This window comes from Spea bombifrons, chromosome 4 (genome assembly GCF_027358695.1).
Source record: "Spea bombifrons isolate aSpeBom1 chromosome 4, aSpeBom1.2.pri, whole genome shotgun sequence".
NCBI classification, from domain to species: Eukaryota; Metazoa; Chordata; class Amphibia; order Anura; family Pelobatidae; genus Spea; species Spea bombifrons.
In genome coordinates this window covers 92,031,152-92,058,788 of record NC_071090.1, presented here as the reverse complement: position 1 = coordinate 92,058,788, position 27,637 = coordinate 92,031,152, and the positions used below count along the sequence as shown (strand labels likewise).

Here is a 27,637-nt window from a genome sequence, read left to right as displayed (position 1 = left end):
GGTCCATGAGGTCCAAGACAGCATGGATAGTTTTTGATAATGCATTGCAAAGTCATGAATCTCATACAAACCCCTTTTTAGTGACATTAGTCTACTGTGCCTTTCATTACGAGCTTTACAGTGTTGATAATGAAATGTGCTCCAAAAATCTTTTACTTGTTAGAACATTAATGAAAACTGCAGAACATATTTTTGTTCGCACATAGAGTTTTTACAATCTAACGATTGATGTAGAGATCTTACATGTGATAGATCCACTTAGACTAAAAAGCAAGAATGACCTAAACTTATAGAGAATACGAGTCAGTGAAACAATGGATCATAATGTGTCACTGATTAAATACAGGGAAATCTCATAAGGGGAGTCCCTTATCTTTCCAAAAACAACACATCGCACTAAGCATGACACAGAGTGCCCCTACACCTGTCCCTTTATTGTGACAGTGCTCGTGGAGATGCTCTGTGTCCCGAGCGAGCCCTTCTCACGCTGCAGTTTTACTTTCCTAGATCTGGTTTCCTCTGTCCTGTGGCTGCTTGCCACTCCCGGATTACAGGCTGTGCGTCTATAAAAGACCCCCGCACAGCTCAGCAGTGAGAACACAGCTCTGTGGGACTGTTGGAAACACATACGCTACATTGGTAAGACTGGGCATATGACTGGGGTAACAACAGATTGCTGGCATCGTATACTGACAGTAACTAGTGTGCTTCTTTACAATACCGATCACTGCCAAAATGATACAAGCAGACTTATAGATTTATTTTACTAGTTATTAGTTTACCTATAAATATGTATGTCATTATATATGCTTTGCTTAATGAGTTTCATTTAATTTAAAGTGAGGTATTTAATATGTATAAATCAGTGTTTTGTAAGCATGAGATGAGTTTAATTTGTTATTTTAAATATTTAAAAGTAGTAATGCAAAATATATTCTGGTCACTTTAACATAGCAGTAAACTATTGTAAGTAAACTGTATGTATGTATATATATATAAATATATATCTCAACACACATATATTTATATACATAACATCATTTGCCATACAATCTGTTTGTACTTATTTTTCGCCATTTTTCCCATTTTGTATTTATTTATGAACAAATGTCTTATTTGTAAGATGCAAGCATTTTCTGCAGTGCTGTACATCTTTAGTATCTATTTGCTTATACATTCACACAGTTTATTATACATGGTTAATATATATATTATGTATACATTTTTAATAATGATTTAATATCAGCAACAACAATTTGTAAGGTTGTTTTATATATGAACATACATACATATAAACATGTTACAAAATAATGGGTTGCGAACACGTTGATCTGCAATGAACGTTACACACAATACAATGATCATTTACAAATGTTGTAGGAAAGATTATAATATGATAAAGAAGGACAGCATATTTGCGCAGAAAGAAGGCCCCTGCTGTCAATTTGGGATATGGGGTAAAAGCATGAATCGCAATTTAGAAGAATACCTACAATATACAGATGTGCGAGCTAAAATCATAAATTAAGATCAAGATATACATTTCAGGAATGGACAAACTAGATGAGTTGACGGTATTATCTACTTATCTAGATAGACAGATATAATACATTTCAAGGTTTTCCCTCCAATCTCTGACTGAACAAGTTCATTCTCAGTGTTACACCGTCCGACCCATTTAGACTTTACAGCGACCTGATAATGGTTGGCCATGCTTTGTTGCTCATGTTTTTACTAGTATGCCAGAGCTGAAATCCCTGCTTGAATACAGGTGCACCACTTAAGAAATGTAAAAAAAAAATTACATAACAAAGGTACTAAAATTAGTAAGTTACTGCTTAGAGTCCTTGTAAAATGTAATAACATTAATAGAGTCAATTTCCCAGATGTGATCACAAACACACATTCATATTGACAGATATATGCATACATACAAACATTTATACAATGCCCGGGGGTACCTTATGGTAGTTATTAAGCACATTTTTACTTCCGGTAAATGACACCATATCTACACCATATAGCATAAATAAACACAGATTCATTGATAATCGTCATGGAGTGTATTGGGTTATACAGTGTAAAATCTGATAATGAGGCAAAGTTTGAATACTGATTTCATCACCACTGGGCCAATGTAAAAGCCCAATCAGCAGGAACACAATCTGTTTCGCTTATGTTAAGATCAGTTCTCAAACTTTACACTAAAATAATTATGTAATAACAGATCATGATATGAAAGATGCTGGGTATAAATTGTGGAATTATTATGATGTAACAAGCACCTGAGTCCATTAGTCTTAACGAATCACCTGATTATATATTAACATTTTATGACTTGTAAGCGTAAGAATTAAGTAAATTGATGGCATATCTAATGAGGTCTGGGAAGTTACTGTGACTGATTGAATATTCGTATGGTTGTTTAATGAGATCAGAATTAGCTTACATCTCCAGCACCTGTATCCCACTGACACCCAACATCAGTATTAGTTAAGTGCTAATATATATATATATATATATATATATATATATATATATATATATATATATATGTGTGTGTATATATATATATAATTCAACAATCATCAAATCAACAATTTATATATAAATAGTTCCGAGTCCCCTAAATTTCCTATGAAAAGGTAATATTTGGTTAATAGATTGTTGAATTTGTGATGTCATCTTACATATTTAATTATTAAGTTTGTAAAACTCCCCATGGGAAGTTATGGTAATTTAGAATAAAATATCATAAACTTAGTATTAGTAGGTTTGATTTTTTTAATTGCTAAGCATCTAATGCTATGTGATAATAAGTGGCAAAAACAAAAATGACAAAATACATTGTTCCATTAGGAAAATTTTGATGGTTACAAAAATACTAAAATTCTGAACACAGAGCTTAGAGTTTCAAGACCATCTCTTCATAGTTAAAAACAACTGTGACAAGGTGTTGGGGTGTAAATGTGACATGCATGGTTCAGTTTCAAGTTCCTGACATTTATAGCTGTATAAACAAGTATATTAATGTTCTAACTCAGTATTTTACTGTTAACTGGTAGATTAATTGCTACCTGCAATTCCATTCCACCTTCCCACCTTTCCTCTTCAGGATGAATTCACTGATGTGAAAATTGTGATGAGATTAAACCAATAATCTCAATGCATTTAGTCTAAGCATGGTGGTCCTAATACATTTTCCTAAGAGAACAAAGCCAATGTTCAAAACACACATTTTTGCTTCCTGAATTTAAGCCGCAAGCTTGTTTCAGGTCATTTGCTCCCATATTTATTTTTGTGGTTTTCGTAGGGTGACCACATCTTCCATGAATTCCGAGAAATATAGTGCAGACCAGTGCAGGTAACTCACTTGTAGAATGTGAGATGTATAACTAAATAATTCCTTTCCATTAGTTTATATGAACTGGTCACAAATTATATGTGTCCTGGAAAACATGGCTGCTTAACAACATCAAGTTTCCTACTTAACAACATCAAGTGGTCCTGCACCTTCCCTGATTCTCCAAATAAATAAATATTACATACAGTAAAAAAAATATGCCACTATTGTACAATTCCAAAGTATCCAAAAGTTATTTAATTTAATAAAAATGGTCAGTTTCTATGGCAGAGAGTACATGCAGCTTTTTGTAGATAATTATGCTACCCCTTCTCCATAGACTCTCTTGGTTCTGTAGCAGGGTTTCATACTGGTGTCATTGTACATATATGCCAGGGGCCATAGGAATAGCCGCATAGCTGACATCACTAAAACTTAAAATATGAAGAAAAGCAATATTCATCTGTACACATTACTAAAATCTTTTTTTCCCCCATTTTGCAAAACAATAATAATCTTTATCATTTACATATAAAATACGCTCATCTAGACTATAGCCTTAATCTATGTTGAGTTACATATCTGAGCAATACACTATGTTCAACTACAGAAAGGGTTAAACTAGAAATCTCAGATTGAATCTGCAGATAAAAATAGTTTAACTGCTCAGTTAAACAAATATATATATATGTATCAGCTGGTGAGCTGCATAATTAGTCTGGACTCCTGTGTTGGATCTGATTTACAAGACAGAGTTTTTCCAACAGATGCAAAAACCCTCAAGTAAATGTGAGACCGCAAAAAAAGTATCTTACTAAATGTAGAACAATAGCATATGTTCTAAAGACATCTTTAGACAATTGCAAAGCTTATTACACGATGATGTCACACATGTTCGTGCAGTAAGCTGGTTAGGATGGCTGATGATTAGAAGCCTAGTTAAAAGGCAGCACATTAACTTCATATGCCTCTCTCAATGGATTGTACTTAGCTGGAGTCGCAAACCTGGAGGATTCACATTTCAAGACATTTTGTCAGACACACTTAAATATTTCCTTCCCAGCTTGAGGCTGTATCAAAACTCTTAATTAGATTTCCTATTTGCAAAGCAACCAGCCGATTAAACTCTAGGAATATAAACAAGAAATCCAAAACTATATGCTAAATGTTATTTATTACAAGATTAGGAGAGAATGGCTGGATTTAATCACCTGAGTGACAGTGCTTAAAAATGTACGGTTTATAATTTAAATCCCTGACTAATGCTAATATAGATATAAAGGCTACTAGACTGTGACCATTAAAAAAAGTCTCGTTGTAATCAATAGAAAAAAAACTTCTGATAAGGAAATTCAATGTGGTGCCAGACTATTAGTGTGACTTAAAAAGATACATTTTAACAAGTGTTCTGTTTCTCGAGTGAAAAGAAGTGGAAACAATGTTTGTCAAAAACTGTATACAATTTACAAAAAAAAAAAAATGTGAAATTACATTTTTTTGGATGGTTGTTACACAAAAAGAAGCCACAACACTTACCGCTATGGTAACTATAGCCTTCTAAAATAATAGTGTGTATAATGAGCTTCTGCTTTGGTAGCAAGCTGTGATAACATAGGTCAGGAGTTTTCCCTTGATCACGCGCGATTCAGAGGTAAAATTGGCATTTACTGGTATAAGCAATCTTTTTTTCCAATTAGTGACCTAGGAGTTGAATTTTTACATTTTTTTTGCAAAAGTCTACATTTTAGATGGGTCATTGAAGTGAATACATTGTGTAAAGTTTTCATGTGATTTTGACAGGCTTGGGGTGCTACCAAGGAATTAGGCAATATTTTTGGAAAATGGGGCCTTTTCTGCATTTACAGTGAGGACATTTAACCATGCATAAGCCATATCTATATCTGGAATGTAAGATGAGGCCAATTGTTCATTAAGGTTTGAGACTGCATGAGAAAAAAAGGATGGACTAAATGGGCTGAATGGTACTTGACTGCTGTCAAATTCTATGTTTCTATATGAATCGCTTTAGAAATCCTCTTTTTGGAGTTTATTTAACATACCTTTTAATGTTTCATTTTAAAATATCTTTTGGGTGAGATAGATATTTTTTGGTAAATGTGTCTTATTGTGGCTCTTCCTGTTTGTCACCTTTGATATTACCTGTGCTTTGTCTTAGTGTTTTACATCAGCAAATGCATTAAGTCCTTTGTCGGTAAAACAGTGGAAGAGAATGGATTTAATTCAATGCGTTTGTTCTACTGCTAGTTAAGATAAATCCCTACCTCATATCTGTTAATAACCTACGTGAAACAATCCTTACAAAATAATTTAGTAATAGTTTTGAAATACGCAAAAATAGTTAGAATTTTCATCAGGAAGCTGCTTCCCTCCTTTAGTTGTATGTAATATTACATTGCTTCATCAACTTTCCACTTGAGCAAGGCTTATGCTGGATTCTTGGCCTTTAAAACTGAGAGACCTGAGCCAGCACTAAATGATTTTCTAAACCCTTGGATTTCCATCTTCCGGACAAATTGTGTCCTGAATGTATCTTCCATTGGATATTTGCGTAGGCGTAGGCAAAAAAAGGAGTTTATGGACTTTCCAAATATGTGAGACATAGATGTAAACAGAGCGAAATTGCAGAGGCTCATTCTGTAGACTTGAAAACAGTTAACCACTGACGTAATGTCTATTCCCAAACCAAAGCCTCTCAGCAGTTTGGTTGCCGCCAATTCATATAGGTCAATATTAGCCCATAACATGGTGAATCTCACAAGTCTTTCCTAACCCAAACATAAATACAGTTCTGAAACATTTGACATTTACATGAATATATACGTATATTTACATGAGCATATATATTTCTTTTCTTTTCTTTTTTTTTTACTAAAGCTTGGTCTTTTCTTTCTTACACATGGTAAAACATAGTTGGCATCGGGGACTACATTTGCAATATGGGGGTGGAAATGTATATCCCATAACCACAAGTACATCTGTCCAGAGAATGCTGAAGGGGAAGTCTGGCTGCTGAGAAACTGCTACCTTAAACCATCTGCCAAATAGCTTGATCCGTACGAGACCCTGAAAGTGTTTTATTTTCAGATCTATAGCAGAACAGAGAAAACCTCAACCTCTGTGAAATAAATTATCAGTCATAATTCTGGCACGTACCGGATAGACGTTAGTCCCAGTAGTTTGAAGCTACCGCAGAATTAGATGGCAGCTTCAAACTATTGGCACTACTTCTGGCATGTACTGCGCACACAGCCTAATGGTTCAAATTAAACATTTGTGCTTAATAAACTCTCAATAGATGCTTTGTCATTTTATACTGTTTATTTTGAGCAAAAATGCACTACATTATCTTATTTTTGCTTATGCAAGGGAAAAAAAAAACAAAGAAATATGTGCCCCAATTACCTTTGACGTGATCTCATATAAACACTTTCATTTGTTTTATTTGTGGTTAGTCAAGATCTTTCCCAATCTCAGTAGATTCTCAGAGTCATGCAGTCCAGTACTGGCTGTTCTGTATCCCACACTGAATGGATGATGTTAGTCTTCACAATCAGAAATAAAGCCTCTGTGTGCACACTAATGATAAAGTAAGAGATATCTTTCTTAAATCCTGATTTTGTAGGGGATTCTTGGAATCTAATTTGAGGCCATTCAATTGAAACAATGTATTGCGTAAGATTTAGATGAATGGTTTCAAGTCAGTGAATTTTGTTAAAATGCTTGCCTTCAAGTATATATTACGTCAGTGAAAATGCGGCAGAAAAAACAGCCTCCTTGCAGAAATGATAGAGGGAAACACAGTAAGGGAGTCTTTACTCCAGGAACAACGTGCAGACTAGATGGGGCAAAAGGTTCAGGGCTAACATCAAATTCTACGTTCTCATAACATAATAGTACAAGCCACTATTTAAAATGTCTTAGAAATATAAATTTATGATAATCATGAAAAATGAGGAGCGCGCAACATCTCAGAACTTTATTCCGTAACATTGACCACTGCCTTGTAGAACCAACATGAGCTTATTTTAGTATTAAACTATATATAACTTAATTTTGAAGGGCAGTATTTCTATGTACCATTTATGTATTTTATACATTTGTAGATTACAGGAAATACAGTTTTCAGATGGTGTTTAACAATACACTAACAATGTTTGTATAGGTGATCAGATCGAGTACTGACTGCTGCACACTGAGTGTGGTTGAAGATAGGACACACCAGGATTAAGATGAAATCTGGTCTTCTCGCCTGTCTACTGTTCTTGGAGGTGGTCTGCATATCTGGACAAGGTTAGTACAAATACCGTGAAGTAAACAGGGATAAATTTGTATCCTTTTACAATCTCAACTATTTACATGAGTCACATTTGCCCAGGCTAAATCAAGACTACAGAAGATAAATCTAAGGCTTAGCGAGTGTCGCAGGAGACACATAATAAAGCACCATTATATTTCCTGCCGGTCAAAAGGTTCTAATTTGTCATGGACTTACAGATGTTGAGTCAATGTACAGATGCTGATTGAACGTACATACTTGTATGAACACTCTTAGAGGCTGTATAATGTATACATAGAACCCCACAATTGTTGGTATCAAATTGTGTTTAAGATCTTATCTGTAGGGGCTCAGAAATAGTAATAAAATCAAAAATAAAATTCACTGATGCAATGTGTATTATGTAGAAAAAGCGATAACTTTGCAAAATCAGACGTCTTATAGTGGCTTTATATGGATGGTTGCTATGGTGATAAGATTTTTTGTAAACATTGTACTTAAATCTCTTTAAATCCAAAATCTAATTACAGGTTCATTTTTTAAATTCTCAAATGTAATTTTTCTAAATACTTTTAAGTCTTGAAAAGCAAAATGAAAACAAGTGGAAGTCTTGTGGCAATTTAGATGTCTAAGAACTTTAGTGTTAATGGTAAGCTTTGTTAAAAGAGCTCAGGCTTAGGGCTCACTGGTATGATATGGAATTAAGGCCTTAAATTCAACAGAATTCTTGATGACAAAACCTTTAGAGGGCATCACACATGCTTAATATTAGCACTTATTTCTAATCATGTGATCGGTTTGGAAGATCCTATATTACTTTATTTTATAAATGTATGGTATATTTATGTCTTATATTTCCCCCCCTATATAAATTCATACACAAAAAACTAAAGTGGCCTCTCTGTGCTGTTGAGCATATCCCTGCGATTTCCACCACCCAAGGAATTCACTATTGAATTCTTAGTATCCTTAGAGCTTTTTAAAGACTGACTAACTATAGATCCCCTTGTGCTTAGGATCAGGTTCCTAAGCTGTATTTTGGGAGCCTAAAAATTCATTTGCTGTCAAATAATAGATGAGGAATTGTCTTCTTTGGGCACAAGGAATCCGAGGCAACCTTTCGAAAAGGCTCTTGGAAACTCAAAATAACTGAACATGCATAAACCAAACGCCCAACTCTATATTGAATAAACCTCTGTAAATATGTTATATACACCCACAGAATTATATGTAAAAGCGGATAATGACTGCTTGACTATAAGTCTTTAGGTATATTCCCAAGATACTTATATTGGCCAACTGTCCAATTCATTCTGCCATTTTGAATAACTTTTCATTTATTTAGTATGGGTCTATGTACATCGATACATTAAATTTCCTTGAATTCTTGAATTCCCTTAGCTTAGATAAAAACCCAGCAATAAGCATCCTCATATTTATAGTGACATCACAGTAACAGTCTTTCTTTTTCATCTGTGTTTCATTGCCGTCTTTGTGCCAGGCATATATATATCACTGTAAGTAGGACAGGAGTATTTGCTGCACTGTGGCTTAAAGCCAAACCTTAGGAGTAGGGTTCAAAAAGAACATACATCTGGTATTGATGAAAACTGGCACTTCATCAAAAAAAACAGATCCATTTGCCTTCTAAATATAGATTTCCCTAATAATCTCAGCAGATTTACATATGCAAGATCTTGGTTTTACATTAAAAAATATTACAGCACATATTAACATATACATAGTTTAAAAAAAACCCTGAATGTTCTAGAATATAGCTAGAATGTAGAGGATGCCAAGTCATGAAGTCATTGCACAGCGTATTTCATTTTATTCAATTATTGAACATAAAAAAAAATCATCATTAAACCTAACGTACCTATCCCCTTTTCACATGAATTATGTTTTCTGCAAAATCTTTTTAATCTGTTATGTGCGGAAAAAGATAATTTGAGAGTAACTAACAACTCTACCCCGTTGTGAATTCCAGGTTCCCAGAAACAAGATGCTGTGTTAAGTCAGTCTAAAAGAAGAATAAGAGTGGGGAAGAAGACTGTTGGCTCTTTGGCAATAATCAAGGCAGATGGTATAATGAATAATGTGGTACATTGCAATTGTGTGAATTAATTGTAAACCTTATAAAATATATTGGGTTCTCAGGCTTTTAGTCTACAAAAATACTGTATTTAAGCTTCATAAGCAAAAGAAATGAATTAGTGTTAATAAGGTTCCTTTTACCATTAGATCGTGTGTTAAAATGCTTGCCTTAAACTAGCTAAATTTGTAACCTAAGTGTAAGCTGTTTATAGGTTTTTTCACCTAAATGCAACTGCAGAATTATAAAAAAAATGTCCCACTAAGCATCACATTTGCAAGTAAATAGTCCCAAACTCAACTGCAAAATCAAGACAATTCTTTCCTACTTTTTCAGAAACTGTAAATACACCAGAACTGGCAGCACCCCCCCCCCCTTATTTTACAATGTTATTTAATACCTTTTATTTAGTGCCCATAAGCCCTGCAATATTCAAGTGCTTTAACTAGAGTATCTATAAAACATGGACTGATATTAGCACACTTATAAAATAATATCCCCTGCGCTTATTTTTATTTTATATTAGTGGCAAATTCTTGGATAAAATGGTTTACCTGGAAGTAACAGATGATAGCTTCGGCATCAATTTTAGTGGTTGAAACAAATCAAAGATAAATAAAAGAATGACAAAAATGGGTAAAAGTTCTTTTGTATACATCTGCAACCTACTCTACACCACTCTTGAGTAAAACTAAAGTAGATGTATGAAGTCTAAGAGATATTCTATGTTTAGTCAGACTTCAGGTTTGGATATATCCCTTTTAAATGCTGCACCTCCAAATAAATATAGTTTATTCCTATGTAACAATAAGTCACAGACTCAATGGCTTCATAGGAGAAAATTATTTATTTTCATTTTTTTTTTTTTTTGTAGACATATGTGTATTTAGTCAAAATTAAATTTTAAATCTGTGGGTAGGGATATATTTTTGGTCAGAAAGGAGTTTCAGTATCCCAGGGTCCTTATCCTTTTTGCATTAATCAGCAAGAATGTTGTCCAGTAGTTCCAATGATATTATTTTTCATACTTAGAGCTTCAGGAATGGACCACCTGGTTTAACATTGATCACCCAGGAGGCAATGGGGACTACGAGCGTTTGGATGCTATTAGATTCTACTACCCTAATCGAGTATGCCAGAAACCTCTCCGCATGGAAGCGCGCACTACAGAATGGGTACCAGCAGGGAAGACCGGAGAAGTGGTGCACTACAGCCTGACAAAAGGATTCTGGTGCATCAATAAAGAACAAGTGGAGGGCAGGAACTGCTCCAACTATTCCGTTCGCTTTCTGTGCCCTGTGGGTAAGCTGAATTCCCCATCACTCTTTAATTATTTAACTTTATTTAAAGGGATATACAATGAAAGAACAACTATATGAAGGGCCAAACATTTTACCAGCGCCTACTATAACAACTGATGTAATGTAGTGGGTGGTGAAAACAACACAATATTTCTATTTCCTTACTCTTCAATACTGAATTTCTTTAACATGTCATCACCATCTTTCTTTTTTGGCTGAGCATTCCTTAGATCATCTCTTAATAAAGTAGGATATAAATATAAAAAAATGAATGAATGTGTTATAATGCTATATATATATGCTATATCAGTTATAGCACCCTCTGTTCTAAAAGAGTCTTGGTCGGAATGGTCAAAGTGGAGTGAATGTTCGGCCAAATGTGGAGAGAGTGGGATGCAGACACGGAGGAGGTCCTGTCTAGCAGAAGACAACTGGCAGGAGCACTGTAATGGTCCAACAGAGGAGGGACGCAGGTGTACTGGGAGCTCCTGTGCAGGTAATGCAAATGTGACTTACAAATGTGATTAGATTTCAAATGACATAGTGTTTTAAAGGAGATACCATTACTTGGCTTAAAAATTGAGAGGTCCCTAAATTTCTGTGGTGTCAATTCTGCAGAAAAATGGGCTCGTCTACATGCACAGATTTATGGGCTGCAACCATTACTTCTCTAAGATCATTACTGATGTCTATCCTCCTTAACACACCGGAATGCTCCACACCACCAAACTGCTAAAGCTTTGGCTTTTATAGAGGTAGTCAATTAGTCAAGGGCATTTGATTAGCAGCACATGTCTGCATCTTAATTCCTATGGTAGCAGTAAGGGAGTATTAAGTTTTTCACACATGGCTTCTCCATTTTGGCTTTATTTTTGTTGAATAATTCATGGCACGGTGTAATATGTCATGTGTTGTTGTTCATCTGAGGTTGTATTTACCTAATTTTAAGACCTGCTAAGGAACAGATGAGAAAGGAGATCTGTAAGTGTAAAAAAGGTAAAACATAAAAATGCCTTCGAGTGCCTGGATTTAAAATATGGACAGACATATGATTAGTTTGGAGGACAGGATGCTATTAGTTTAATGATATTTCAGGCAGACAGGGTGATGCTCATACATAAATTGGCATTTTGTTCTCGTCTGCAATTCTTCATTTAGTTAGATAGAGCTCTCTTCTTGTAAGCAGTCAGTTAAACTAATATTTGCAGAACTTATAGCTGACTTTAGAATCAATCTATAGAACAGTAGCACTCTGACTTTATGAATGGAGGTAGCCTCTGACTAGACAGGAATTAATGATAGACTGCCTCAAGTGGTAACCGCAGTATTCCTACTTCAGTCTTTCCATTGAAGGGAAAACTAAGTAAATGGGGTTCTAATTTAGGTGGCTACACTTTTTCTTTTAGGTTTGGCAGAGGGAATAAGACTTTTTTAATAACTAATATTTATAAAAGTTACATTTTAATGGTTAATACCCACATGAAAATAAATACAATGTATGTAGCCTCAATATTATTGAGATCAGCAGGTCCATGTTAAAATAAGTTTTCCATTTGACATTTTATAGATTTCTACACTAAATAAAATTATGTAGCGTTTGCAGATTAAAACAAGCTAAACACATGCATTAGAATGGGTGTTGTAAAACACTACAGATGTTTCACCGATGGTATTGTGTATTTTTCCTGCTGTATAGTGACTATTATTGTTAATCTTAAATAACGTTTTCTTGTCTCTGCGTTTCAGCCTGTGATATCAGCTGTCCCATAGGTCAAGTAAGTGCGGACTGCAGTATTTGTGTGTGTAAGAATCACATCTTGTACGGCATAGCTACACTTCAAGATGGCGCACCTGCAGCAGAAGTCAAAGTCTATGTCATAGGGAAGAAACCCAAACTGGAAGCAGTATCTGATCTGCAGGGGAGGTTCCAAGTAGAGCGAGTGTGTCCGAACAGCACCCTGCAGCTGAAACTGGAAAAGTATGCTGTGATCAATGTAAAAGTGCCTCTCAGCAATGGAACATCTTCATCCATCAAAGTATCATTCAAGAGAAAAGGTAAAATACCCTGAAACAATGTGACTCCTTGCAAGCATAGAAAGAAAGTGCTACCATTCATTTCAAAGGGAGCGCCTTCCTGCCAGTGACTGACTGCTTTAAGCTTTGGCAGAATGTCCAGGAATGTTTCAACTTTACTTTACTTTACTACATGGGCAAAAAATACCACAATAACAGAATATGTTTTAAACTTTAATCTCAATGGTGGTGCATAGTTAACGAAAAATATGGCACTTATATCATTCAAAAGATTAAATCTGTCTATAAACTTGTGCTGCTTTTTCCAGCTTCCTACTGGGCACTAAAATTATTTAGACATGCCTAAAGATTTCTAGACAGTTATTATGTTTTTTTATGGTGTAGAATGTATGTACAATGTATCCATTTGAGTTGTGTTAATACTCACAATACTCAAACACGAATTAATGTAATGCGGTGCTCACACGGTTAACGTGTGTTAACCTTATTCTGCAAAGCCCATTGAGTTGGCTGGGTGAAGTGGTTTTCTATTGCTTTTCAATGTAGCTTTTTGTAACATCAACAGTCTAGATTGCATGATCACAAAAATTGTTTTGATATATTTCAATCACAAACCATGTATTTTAACTACTATTCTCCACAATAAACGTTGAGATCGCTCATTGCATTGAGCAAAATATATCTCCATCACTGATGAGACTTAAGGTTTTCTATATATTACAAGAAAGTGGTTTATTCTAAAAAAATAATGTTTGTCTATTACAGAAAAACCTTATATGGTGGAGAATCCAGAAAGTAAAGTGAGGAGAATAGGGCAGAGTGTGACATTCTGCTGCACAGCTGAAGGAGAGTCACCTGCGGAGCAGTACCTCTGGTGAGTGGCCGCGATGGTCAGTTTGCGCTAATGACCTCCTTAACATACTGTGATGGTATAGTCTAGGTTAAGTGAAGTAAAAGTGATACTTCTGTTTGGAAAACGAGCAGGTTATTTCTTAGTATATTATTGACCGAACAAGATAGACCTATGTGGTTAGATATTTTTTTGGTTGTGCTTCCTGGTCCCATTTAAAAAGAGCAAAAGTCCATCGTTGACTTTACTGTATTTCTTATACAGGGCTCCATTAGCTATTAGCTCTTGCTATGTGTATGCCCTCATTATGAAAAATACATTTCTCACTGTTTGCTCAAATGTCCCCCATCTAACATTACATTATGTCTTTAATATGTGAAAACATTTCTACCACCAACCCCTTCCTCTCATATTCCACCACCAAAGTTCACTAATTCATTTGTTTCTTTTATGTGAGAATCAAAACCAGATGATGTTTCTTTATAATTGTCAAACGTACATTTTGCAGTTTTATGGCCTTTTTAATATTTAATTAATCAATAAGCCTCTGCTGTTAAATTCTCAATGTAGTCAGTTTGCTTAAGATATCATTTTTACTCCTTTTACAACAATAATCTAATTCTTGGTTTGTGGAAGATTCTGTCAAATGCTGTATTTTTTGAGGTTGTTTAAGTATTTTATATCACAATGTATTTTAGCCATGTATCACATTATTATTATTATTATTTTATTTTCATTATTATTATCCTTTATTTTTTGTTAGTCACACAAAGTGGGCCACCCCCCTTGTTATAGGTGTGGCGAGGGGCAAGTCTTTACCAAGACTTATTCTGCGACTATTAATATTGATGAATGTATTATGTTTACCCCTTTTATCGATTATTATCGATTATAGGTGCATATTGATGTTTAGGGCTATAGAACACTTGGGTTGCAAAGTGGGAGGAAATATCCTGAACATAAAATTATATTTATAAAAAAATATTTCTAAAAATGATAACACAGACATCTATCATGGTCTAATTGTAAATGTAAAATCTTCACAGCTGACAACTTACTGTCTGCTTCCTCTTGCAGCATTTTTTTTAAACCATATATATGCCGATGTGCACATTTTAAGCCTATAAGAAATTCTCCCTAAACTTTTAGAATATCAAACAAAATAGGTAAAATGCTAAACTGCAGTGATATCAACTCTCCATGTTTCACATTGACATGTTAATTGTGTTATAATCTCCAAAGATTAGAAGAATACCAAAATGTCTAGTGAGGATTAGTGATTCATTTCATTTTGTGTTCTGAAGGTACCATAACGGAACCTTGCTGAACCAGAACACATTCAAACAAAGCAACCAGCTGATCCTACGGAAGCTGCAGATGAACCAAGCTGGTGAATACTACTGCAAAGCTAAGAATGAGGCAGGATTTGTGAAATCCCAGCCGGCCAGACTTACACTTATTGGTAAGTGGAAAAACGAACCTAACAGTGACCGCATTCTTATACAAAGAGGCATCCTCTGTTTGAATAAACAGAGGGATTTTAAGTTTTGTATGGTACAATGTTTAAAACCCTACTATTCTTTAATATCAGTTTTCATCCTAGTAGGTGGTTTTAATATACACATTTCCTTTTAAATACTGTGTAAAAAAAAACAGCTATAGCAAAGAAGTGGATTATTTAGATATCTGACAATATACGTGAATTCGGAGAGAACTAGACCCTAGTAAGCAGTCTCTGACTTGGACACTCCGTATGAAGCTTTATTAATTGATCATTGACGGTTTAAAGAATATTTTTTGCAATCTTTTTAATTGCCACTTACAATTGTCACTAGGAAGAGAATGCTGTCAGTATCCCTGTAGATTTTAATGATTAAATTCTGAAGGTGTCTGTTCCCTGTGGATGTGTGTTATAGTCTTTAGATCAGTTCCAAAGCCATAATCCTAAAAAAAATATTTGCAACATAAAATAACTTTATCTTAACCCACTAAATCATTTCATGTTTCCAAACATTTTTTCTAACCAACTGCCCCTGTTAACAGATTTTTCAATCATGTTCCCTTATATTCTGACCTGGGAACTTCCTAGTTCTAGCCATTGAGGTATACCTTCTGCTCTCCATATGGGAACTGACTGGGGGGGTGTCTAGCTACAAGTGGTTGAGGAAAAAATAATGTGAATACTGAAATATTAACATGTTATACCACTTTTACAGCTAATCGAGATCTTCCTTGCAATCCAAACCCCGAATATCATGTAATCCGGCTTCCCCATGACTGTTTCCAAACTTCTACTAATTCTTTCTACTACAATGTGGGCAAGTGTCCCTCCAGTGCTTGCCCTGGGGATCTGGACAATGGACTCAGGTGCAAAGACACAGTGCCCTACTGCTGTGGAATTGCAAAAACAGAAGTCAAAGAGATTGCATGTCAGGGTTATACACTTCCCGTTAAGGTGGCTGTGGAATGTGGTTGCCAAAAGTGCACCGAAACCAAAATAATTGTTAGAGGGAGAGCAATTGCAGCTGATACCGGCGAGCCATTGCGTTTCGGTCACATTTACATGGGAAATTCCAGAGTTAGTATGACTGGTTATAAAGGCACTTTCTCAATCCACGTGCCTGCAGAAACAGAAAGGCTGGTTCTTACTTTTGTTGACCGACTTCAGAAGTTTGTAAACACAACCAAAGTGCTTCCATTCAACAAAAAAGGGGGTGCTGTGTTCCACGATGTGCATGTTCTCAGGAAGAAAAAACCAGTGACACTAGATTCTACAAAGACAAATCAGATATCTTTAGGTGAAGTAGAAAACACCGACCCTATAGCTGAGCTGGAAATTCCACCAAATTCTTTCTACAGACAAAACGGAGAAGCCTACAATGGAAAAGTGAAGGCAAGTGTCACATTTTTGGACCCACGGAACATATCAACAGCCACTGCTGCACAAAGTGACCTGAACTTTGTCAATGATGAAGGAGACACCATGCCACTGCACTCCTATGGGATGTTTTCTGTGGACTTTACAGACGAAGAGGCCAAAGAAAGTCTAAATGCAGGTGCAGTTAAAGTGTATCTTGATTCTACACAAGTGAAAGTGCCTGGGCACCTTGAACAAATGAAACTGTGGTCCCTGAACCCATTAACTGGATTATGGGAAGAAGAAGGTGACTTCTTGAAAAAGGGAGTTAGACGTGGAAAAAGAGAGGAGAGAACTTTCCTTGTTGGAAACATGGAAATCAGAGAAAGACGGCTGTTTAATCTAGATGTCCCTGAATCCAGGAGATGCTATGTCAAGGTACGTGCATACAGGAGTGAAAGGTTTCTGCCAAGTGAACAAGCTGAAGGTGTGGTGGTGAACCTGATCAATATGGAACCCGTGTCAGGATTTGCATCCAACCCCAGAGCTTGGGGCCGTTTTGACAGCGCCATAACAGGTCCTAATGGTGCATGTTTGCCAGCGTTTTGTGATGATAGAAACCCAGATGCATACTCAGCATTTGTAACAGCCACCTTAGGAGGAGAAGAACTAGAAGCAGTAGAATCTTCTCCTAAATTTAACCCAAATATAATTGGTGTTCCGCAGCCCTACTTAAACAAACTAAATTATAGAAGAACAGATCATGATGACCCCAAAGTCAAAAAGACAGCTTTTAGCATTAACGTAGCTAAGCCAAATCCAAATGCTGCTGAGGAAAGCAATGGTCCTGTCTATGCTTATGACAAACTACGAGAGTGTGAGGAAGCACCATACAATGCTGCACATTTTAGGTTTTACAGAGTGGAAGGAGATAGATATGATTACAACACCGTGTCCTTCGATGAGGATGACCCTATGAGTTGGACTGCTGACTACTTAGCATGGTGGCCCAAACCTATGGAATATCGAGCTTGTTACATGAAAGTTAAAATTGTTGGTCCTCAAGAGATAATTGTAAGGTCTCGAAATATGGGTGGTACTCACCCACAAACAGTGGGTCAGCTATATGGCATTAGAGATGTACGGAGTATAAGAGACATGGAAGAACCCAATGTCTCCACAGCATGTGTTGAGTTCAAATGTAGTGGCATGCTGTATGACCAGGATAGAGTGGATCGCACTCTAGTGAAGATTGTTCCACAAGGAAGCTGCCGAAGAGAATCCATAAACAGCATGCTGCATGAATACCTTGTCAATCACCTACCAATGGCAGTCAATAATGATACCAATGAGTACACAATGCTGGCTCCCCTTGATCCACTTGGCCATAACTATGGCATCTACACTGTCACGGACCAAGACCCTAGAACAGCCAAGGAGATAGCTCTTGGTAGATGTTTTGATGGAACTTCTGATGGTTCCTCAAGAGTAATGAAGAGTACCGTGGGTGTAGCTCTTAATTTTAATTGTCTGGAGAAGGATCTAGGACAGCAGAGTGTATTTCGTGGGAACGGTCTGGCTGCTTCAAGTGTCGCCAGAGAGGGTGGCAGAATTGGGAGACAGCAAAGAGCAAGTAGAGCAAGTAGTAGGTCCAGGCAGGTGAGCAGAATAACTTCTTTGCCAACACAAAGACAAGGTTAACGCATACCTTCTCAAAAACACAAATAAAAGTGTCAGTACATTGGATAATTACTATATCTTAAAACTCCTACCGTATGTTTTTTTTAAAAGAAGTACAGCAAGTAAAAAGGATTAGGCATTCCTCAACAACCAGATTGTACTGTATATACATGTAGCACATATAATAATAAACTGTTCTGCACATCAACCCTTTAATTCATTTACACATATTTTGTTTAGTATCAAGCAATCAAGTTACATGCTTGAATTAACTATTTCCTCTGTGTGTGTACTTCAGCAGATTTTATTTCATGTTACTTCGCAATATTCAAATATGTTTTTTACTTTATCATCTACTTCTCAGCACCCTGTACTTTTTATTTTAACAGTAATGTTCGTTCCGGGGGAGAGAGTTAATTTCACTTGGGTTTTGTTACTCAAAATAAGTCAGTGGCATAATACTACCAAAGAACAACAGAGTGCATTAATGTGTAGAAAATGCACTTTATAGTGCTTTACATTTAGTGGCATGTAGCTATACCTCAGTCACATCAATGAACACTAGAATCCTTTACTATTTTGTGATATACACCAGATCATATGAATAAAAAATTAGAGGTTGCCCCAACTGAATCACATTGCATCAACCAAGTGCATTACATAGACTACCGTTCAAATGTTTGGGGTTGCTTAGCTTTCATGGAAATAAGGACATTTCTAGCTGTGTAACATCCATGCAAAATGGTTTTCTGATGAGCAATTAACCTTTTAAACCTGGATTAGCTAACACAACGTGCCATAGGAACACAAGAGTGGTGGTTGCTGATACAAAAGAACAATTAAAAAAATATACACTACTGTTCAAAGGTTTGGGTTCACTTAGAAATTCCTTGTTTTCCATCAGTTTAAGAATTCACTTAAAAATGTCCTTATTTTTGAAAGAAAAGTAAATTACCCCATGTTCTCTATGATACATTAGCAAAACAATTTCCATTATGCACGAATCTGGTGCGCAAAGTTCAGATTTGATTTACAGTAGAGAAGATAAATGTATTTGCTCCTCTGTCAGATATAGGAAACATGCTGATGGCTATCTGCCAGAAACCCGACAAAAAGACATGGTTTCAATAAATAATCCATCTGAAATGTGTTCTGTCCATCCGTTTAGCTGTGCACACATGTTTGAGAGCTTCCTCTGGCTAACTAACCTCTCCCTAAGGGAAATGAATACACAAAAGTTCCAGACTATTTCACTATTGTACTTGAAAATGTAAATAGCATTTTATTTATTTCCCATTCCTTATTTTCCTTTTTATGCAATATTCTCCTGGAAGCGGATATTCTTCTTGGTGGGTCAGGCTGAGAAAGAGATTTCTTTTTCTTATTATGTAAGAATCTTTTCGTTATAGCTGAATGCCTACAACATATAAGACAAACGTAAAGTAAAACCATGGAATATTATTTTTTTTGTTTTGCACTTTAATTTCATGTGATACAGCACGGAAATGTAAAACTGAAAAAAATAAAGTTTGAATAGTTTGACATTTCTTGTTCCTACTGTAATCTATTAACAGCTGCTGTGGATGTGCTTATAGTACCAAAAATGTATTGTGTGCCTTAGTTTGAGCCAATATAGTATTCTTGGCTCGGGTTGTGGACAGTAGACCTGTTGAGAGTTAAACTAGCTTCCCTTCCACTGCCCTTAGGGAACCGTATTAGCCAGATGGAGTCTGGCTATGATTGATGGTAGCTGTAGTCAAGGTGTAGCTGGAGAGATATTGACAGCTATGCCAGAAGAGAATGGGGAGAGTAACATGTTACTCTACAGAGCTTCGACGAAGAGTAAAGTGTCAACTTCTAAAATACCCTCCAAAGAACAAAATGGAAAGCTTTATGGAGAATGCTGTACCCTATCACAGTTTAGTACCTTACTTGTACAACTCTTCCCTTTCCTTCACATATAAATAATAAACACCTGTTTGTGGGAATTGGAGTCACTCCTAGAACCTAGGAAGCATTAATACCGTATGCCACTATTGTGCCACAATATAGCAGTACCCTCAGCCTTCACGGTAAGTAACAGACAATGGGTACCCGAAATTATAAGTCACCGCTTCTGAAAGCATGAATTCCAAGAGAAGGGCACTAAAAAAAAAAGCATTTATCAAAACTGCTATCCTGTGAAAGACAATGCCATAATATTCACATTAACACTACAATGTAAGGTAAATAGCATTATACTGTCTTATTGATCCTGACCTTAATACAGTAACTGCCAGAGGGCTGGGAAACTCGTTGATTTGCAGTGTTGTGATAAATGTAATATCTTTCTGGGTCATGAAGAAACCGATCATGAGTTGTTTGTCTAAGTAAATGCAGCTGAATAAGATTATCTGGTTCTCGACTATTAAAGAATACTGACATGAGAGAGTGTAATAGAATGTAGTGAGCTTTTCCACTCAGCAACATGGCGCCACTGAAATGGACTTTCCAGAAGAAAGGGAAATGGAATAACACGTGGCCCTTTGGAGGTGACAATGCATAGAAGCATTCTAGATTACCTACATATTGTTTAAAATTAAGTATACTTGCAGAGCCAGCTTCATCACCTGGCATCCCAGACAGTTGCCCAGAAGCCTGAAACACCTGGCAGCAGCAAATTCTTCCTGGGAAGACAGGAAAGAAGTAGTGGCAGCCCTTTGGGCATTTTACAAAGGGCAGATAGTCCTATTGGGACCAAAACCCTTGAGTTTCTCTATCCTCCTTTGATGCCCCTTTTCAGGGTCAGCATAGGAAATCTTGGGGCACAATACAAGCCTTAAAACAGGACTGCAGGCTCTGTCCTACCCCATCCTTCTGCCACCACTCAACCCCATGCTTCCTCCACCAACCCACCCCATGCTCTTCCCATGTTTTTATATATTTTTTTAAATTAAGTGTTCTTACAAAAGTTGCAAGTGCAAGGCGTTGAGATACTTTGACTAGTTTCTACCTTACATTTTGGCGTAGTGTGTCATGTGAGGTGTACACAGAGTCAGACTGAGAACAAAACACAGCTCTGGAAATAACTGAATATCAGCCCTATATTTCATGGTGCCATTATTGTGCACACGGCACATGTATGGGGTCCTGGGACAAACCATGCATTTGTAAAGAAGTTTTGATGCATAAAAAAACACACAGTAGTTACCACTGTGGCCCATGACATCATGTAATGGGTTAGGACCATCTGGTTGAGCTCCAGTAGAGTCTGAATGATAAATAATATGTATTACTAAAAAATAAAAACATGTGCAAAACATTTGTTAACCAATAATTCATTTTATAACATCCCTAATAACTCTTAAAATATATTTTTCGAAGCTGTATTGCAACTGTCTTAGGTTAAAATATGGAAATATCTTTGGCATGTCATAAAGTAAGAATGCCTCGTAAACAAACAGCATAATAGTTTTGGAGATGAACAAGTATTGTGTTGTACTGCCATATGGTAGTTTTAAGCCTGTAACATCCCTTGCAGCAAGCTGCTTTTGGAAGGCATTGCATTAATAATCGTGTCATGGTTTGGTTCCATCATGGCTTCTTTCTCTATTGACATTAGCATAAAAGCCTCCAAATGCGGTTGGGAAAGGGAATTTGTAAGTCTGTTCAGGATATATTTACGTTTTAAAAGGTTTATTACTGCACTGAGCTTGCATGCTGATAGCCTCCTAGACATAAATCTGCTTTCATTCCTCAGCAAGAGCCCTGGCAGGGATATGGGATAAGGTCCGTAATCGAGGCAGGGAAGGGACCATTTGCTTAAGCAAGAGCCAGTACAACTTTTAAATACTTGGTTTATTTAGTAAGAACACCTGATTGATAAAAGTGATTGACTGGGTGCTTGGCATTGCCACACTGACATCCCAGTTGGATTCTGCTCTGCTCATGTTATCCAGCTTGAAGACAATTCTCCAGATGACATCAGAGGTGTAAAATATGCATATATGTGTACGCATGTAAGCGAGAGCAGGGGAGGGCTAGTTGTATTGTCTCTGGTGGGGAACCACAGACAAATAGCCCAGAAGTAGAGCTGACCCTACCATCAGTCCAGGTGGGTCCATTGGACCAAGCAGCACTTAGTGGTGTGTGTCACTGGCAGGGGAATGTCAAGGCAGGCGCACTGCATCCCATAGTAGCAGGACAGCAGCAGCTGATTACATGAGAACCACACGTGTTACGGAGACACAGAGCCCTCAAGAAATGTCCATAACATTTTTTAGTATTTAGAGAGGGCATGTAAGTGTGTTTTTATGTATGTATGTATTTATGTATGTGCAAGTATATGGCGTTACATTGTGCGTGTATAAGGTATTAGAGTGTGCGCGAGTGTGTATGTATCTATCTATGTGTAAGTGTAGAATTGCCCTTGACCATCATTACAAGCACCCAAATAAGACGTCATATACAGTGTACAGGAGATACATGCACCAATCGGCACAGATCTCTTTTGCGGATGCATATATATATATTCGCATTGTTGGCGCCAAGACTGGCTCCAGGTGAGACGGCCTACTAGGAGTTTTCCCACTATCTCGTTAGGCCAGTCCGGCGCTGAGTGTACACCAAAGGTTTGTAACATATATAAATATATTAAATGCCCAACTTTAAATAAACAAGAGTCCTTTACTCAAATCGTTTGGCCAAAAAATTCTAAAAAGTGACTATATCCATAAATATTTTGTGAGCCCACCTGTGTATTTAATGTTTCTACAAGAAATAATAATAATACTTTTAAGTAAATAGCTGGAAGCTTTTTTCCCATTTAGCCACATAAAGTGGAAGGGTAGTGAAAATTATCAGACCAATATAGACTTCTCCAAATATTCCTTTAAGCTGCAGCTTATTTATGGGACTCAGCAAGTCCAAAGACCCATAATGCTTGCAAATACAGATGTTGAAGTTCACTTAATAAGGCCGGTGTAAGGTCTTATTTCCACTGAAATTGACTTTGACTAAAGAATCTTGTTCCTCTATTCAAAATCTTTAACCAGAATGTTGCAAGGATGATTGCTTTGAAGTCCAATAATCTTTAAATTGTCCTGGTTCAAAACGGGCCTCACATAGAAGCATTTGATCAGTTGGTCGCACAGCTTCCACACAAGAGCTCCATTGGGTGTCACTTTGGGAATGCAATGGACCTCCAATTTCTTCTGTCACAATATACCACCTCTCAGTGTATATAATTAATTAACACATCCAAAAGAAGTGACACTTTTCCATTTTTTATATATAAGTACATACTGTATTAAACATCTTCCTGCCATTAAGTTAGTGGAGGGAAAGAAAGGTACAGCACAGAGTGCAGCATAATTTAGGGTCTAGGTTTACGCAGGCAATAGACAGCCCTGTTCTTCACCTGGGAGAGACAGAGCTGGAAACATCTTAATAGCTTTAAACACTATGATTTATCATGTGCTAAGGTTATTGGATTAAGTTGTGTGTCTGCTTAGGTTCTTATGATACACAAAAGTGCTGACAGTGTCATGACATCATATTTATATAGTGACAGAGACCTCTGTGGCCATGTTTTTCTATTTTAAATCGGAGTCTGGACAGCAGCATGCACTGTACTGATTGAGCAAGATCAGCGTTTAGTAATTTTATTTAACCCCTTTGTTAAAAGAAGTGTCAGCAAAAGAACTTTGCACAGTAAATTAATGCGCAATTCTTAGACCTGTACTCTATGCCAAGTCAAACAAACATACTTTGTCTCACTAATCTTTTCCCTCTCTCACAAAAACATGTCTCATGATGTTTCAATCATGTCACCCTCAAATACTTTCTGGTGTTCTTTTTTCCTCCCACCTTATTCTCTGCCAACTTGGACCTATTCCTTCATCTCATACATTTTCTTTCCAGTGTCCTTACACTTACCCTTTTAAATCTTTTAACCTCTCTCTATCTTACCACTGGCATACTGCCATCATCCTTCAAACATCTAAAAGACACCTTCCTACAGATCCTACATGGACCTCTCTTTAGCCTTTGAGACTGCTGACCACCCCATTTTACTGCAAAGCCTCCATTCTTATGGCATCCGTGACATGGTCGCTACTAGACTTGTGCATTCGTATTCGGGCAAACATGAAAATGAACACGAAGGGGTCGCTCATACGGACCTTTAACTTCTGGAGCAGGCTGGTCTCCCCAGGCCGACTTTCGGCACATGATTTTAAAAGTCTGTACGAGCGACTCTATTGGTCACCAGCAGGTTGCAGAGGAGGCCCCTGCCGGCGACCAGTAGAGTTGCTCATACGGACATTTAAAATCCTGGCCCCAAAGCTTCTGCGTAGTGTGTATTGCGTTAACCCCGTATGAACCCCTTCTACAATAAACGACAAAAAACTATTCAACTTGGACAATGTCTTAGACCACTATTGATAAAATGAGAAGTTTGTCTAAAAAATCTTAAAAGGCTACAAGGGATTAGAAATATCTAGCATTTTGTTAAAAACATGAGTTACAGCTAAGGCATAACAAACTAATAGGTTGCCCTCTGCTGGATATATATAGATATATATGTATTTATTTATATATATTTATTTATATATCTATATATATATCACTATAACTATACAGGGATCAACCACAGCAAGCCATAATTTAATACGTAGAAACCGATGTTTCTGCAGTGTAACATCACTTCCATGGTCCTTTTTGCACCACTTTTGGCTGCTTGCAGATGTTGGCTGGTGAGTAGACTAGGGGCACGCACTGGCAAGCAGGTAAAACGCTTGGTCGAATGCTTCATATGCCAGCATAGGAAATGGGGAAGTAAATTTAAAGGGGGCCATTACATATAAACCCTTCTTGCTTTTACGAGGGGGTGAAATAAACAATTTATAATATACGTATGATGGCTGGAGTGTCATTTTTATTTAGCTTTTGGGTTTTTCTTGAGAGAAGAGCAACGCTGATAGATCAGTTTATACCAATGAGTAACCAAAAGTAATCAACAACTTATGCCTGAGGATCCAGCAGCTGAGCAGTCGAATAATGCCACCCTAAAGACATTTGGAAGAAAAAATTTATACAAATTGTAAAATGAAACTAATCAAAATATCATCTACAAAAAAGAGCACAACAAAAACGCTCTGTCCCTCTTTCCTCCCCTGATGACCCTCTTTTCTATGAGCTCAGACTATTTCTAGGTAAGAATGTATCACAATGCTCTGCATGCAGAATAGATGGGTGGCTGGGGTAAGGAGCCATTCCTTATGAGGGGATTCTACAAAATTCAGCCATGAATTTGCAAAAGGAAAATCACAAACAAGGTGACACAGAACTATAGTATGCATTAAGGGGCATACGATGGCTGGAGTGTCCCTTAAAAGTTGTTACATTTCCAAAAGTATCCCTGCATCTTGGAGGCTGTTGGTCTTGAAAGCCAGGCTAGTATCCCAATGGAACGGACAGGTCGCAGTTGGGTTCCATACTGAACACAATGTGTGAACTCTCAATATCCTGGTCTCCGGCGGTTTATTGAATAAGTTTTCTTGGATTTCACAAAAATATCACACAGTGAAGTTTGTTTTATAGATTCTTTAAAAAAATCTAGAGAAAAAAGTAAAATCTGAATTAAAATGAACAAAAAAAGGCCTATATAGAATTGCAGATGTTTTTAAAAGGAGGAATCTCATCATATTTAACCGGATTAAAGACAAGCCCGAGAATCTTCTACTTAGTATTAGTATTTTGAAAGGTAAACTTTGGCAGTTCTTTGACTGGCCTACAGGCATCTCGCGGCACCGAGGATTGGCTGGAGACTTTAGATGCCATGTTGGGTACTAACAGTGCAGTGCGAGGAACAGCTGCGATACAGCACATTAGGGTATATATAATATATTATATATGTATATATATATAGATATATGTATATTGTTGGAAGTGTGGCTATGGTAGAGTGATTTGATTGAAGAATAATACATTTACACAATTTGATTTATAAGCACGTTTGCTTTATATTACTTATCTCACTTTATATGGTGGCATCTATATAACTAAATAATTATTGATACTTAGTCCACAGATTTTTGGAAATCTATATAGATAACTCCTATATAACCAATTGTATTGCCCTTGGGCATTTCGCCTTGGCAATTATGAGAAGAGGCGGATCTTGTTGTTACAAACTCCGGGTCCCCATCCAGGAGACTGGAGAAGGCCTTAGCAGTAGGGATATCCTGTTCGTGAAAGAATCGTTCTTTTGAACCGTTTCTTTTCAATGGTCCAGATGAATCGGTTCAGTAGACTGAACAATTCATTTGTAACAGTTCAGTATGTGAATCATGAACTGCAGTTATAACCTGATCCTAGAGTGAGTCATCTGCACAGCACATAGACACAGACCTGGGATCAGGTAACAGCTCATCGATTCACAGACTCCTTCAGAGGAACTATGACTCATGACTAGTTCCCCTAAATTAACCCTTAAGACCCCATTAACCATAACTGCCCCTAAATTAACCCTTAAGACCCCATTAACCATAACGGCCCATAAATGAACCCTAAAGACCCCATCAACCACAACTGCCCATAAATTAACCCTAAAGACCCCATCAACCACAACTGCCCCTAAATTAACCCTAAAGACACCATCAACCACAACTGCCCCTAAATTAACCCTAAAGAACACATCTACCATAACTGCCCCTAAATTAACCTTAAAGACCCCATCAACCATAACTGCCCCTAAATTAACCCTAAAGACCCCATTAACCATAACTGCCCCTAAATTAACCCCCACCTCACCTAACTTTCAGCAGCCCAAATATTAATTTTATACTTGCTGTTAGATTAGTTGCTGAGCAGTGTGGCTGCTATAAGGAAAGGGGCGGGACCAATCGTCAGTGTGACTGCAGGGAGGGACTGGGAACTAGTAACTGCTGTGAGTGACATTGAGTGATCTGATTAATCGGATCATGAATCGGCTCATTTCAATGAACGACTCGAAATTAACCGATTCACTTTACTGATCCAAAGTCCGAACTCCCCATCACTACTTAGCAGCTTTGAGGTTATCAAACGAACAGGAAGAGGCGGGGTTTACTTTGCCAGGACTGGGTTACGTGATTCATGTGCTACATGCTGGAGAGTGTGTTTAGCGATAGGCCTTGTATGCCGTGCTGGAGAGGGGCA

At 37.0% G+C, this 27,637-nt stretch overlaps 1 protein-coding gene across 1 annotated transcript; it reads left to right on the top strand.

The window, feature by feature from the left end:
- Window positions 1-593: 593 nt before the first annotated feature.
- Window positions 594-18,665, top strand: CILP (cartilage intermediate layer protein). Its single transcript, XM_053465565.1, has 9 exons — window positions 594-639; window positions 7,527-7,654; window positions 9,631-9,726; window positions 10,768-11,037; window positions 11,347-11,532; window positions 12,783-13,091; window positions 13,836-13,944; window positions 15,225-15,382; window positions 16,137-18,665. The coding sequence occupies exons 2-9, from the start codon at window positions 7,594-7,596 to the stop codon at window positions 18,476-18,478; spliced, it is 3,531 nt and encodes a 1,176-aa protein (XP_053321540.1). The 5' UTR covers window positions 594-639; window positions 7,527-7,593; the 3' UTR covers window positions 18,479-18,665.
- Window positions 18,666-27,637: the final 8,972 nt, after the last annotated feature.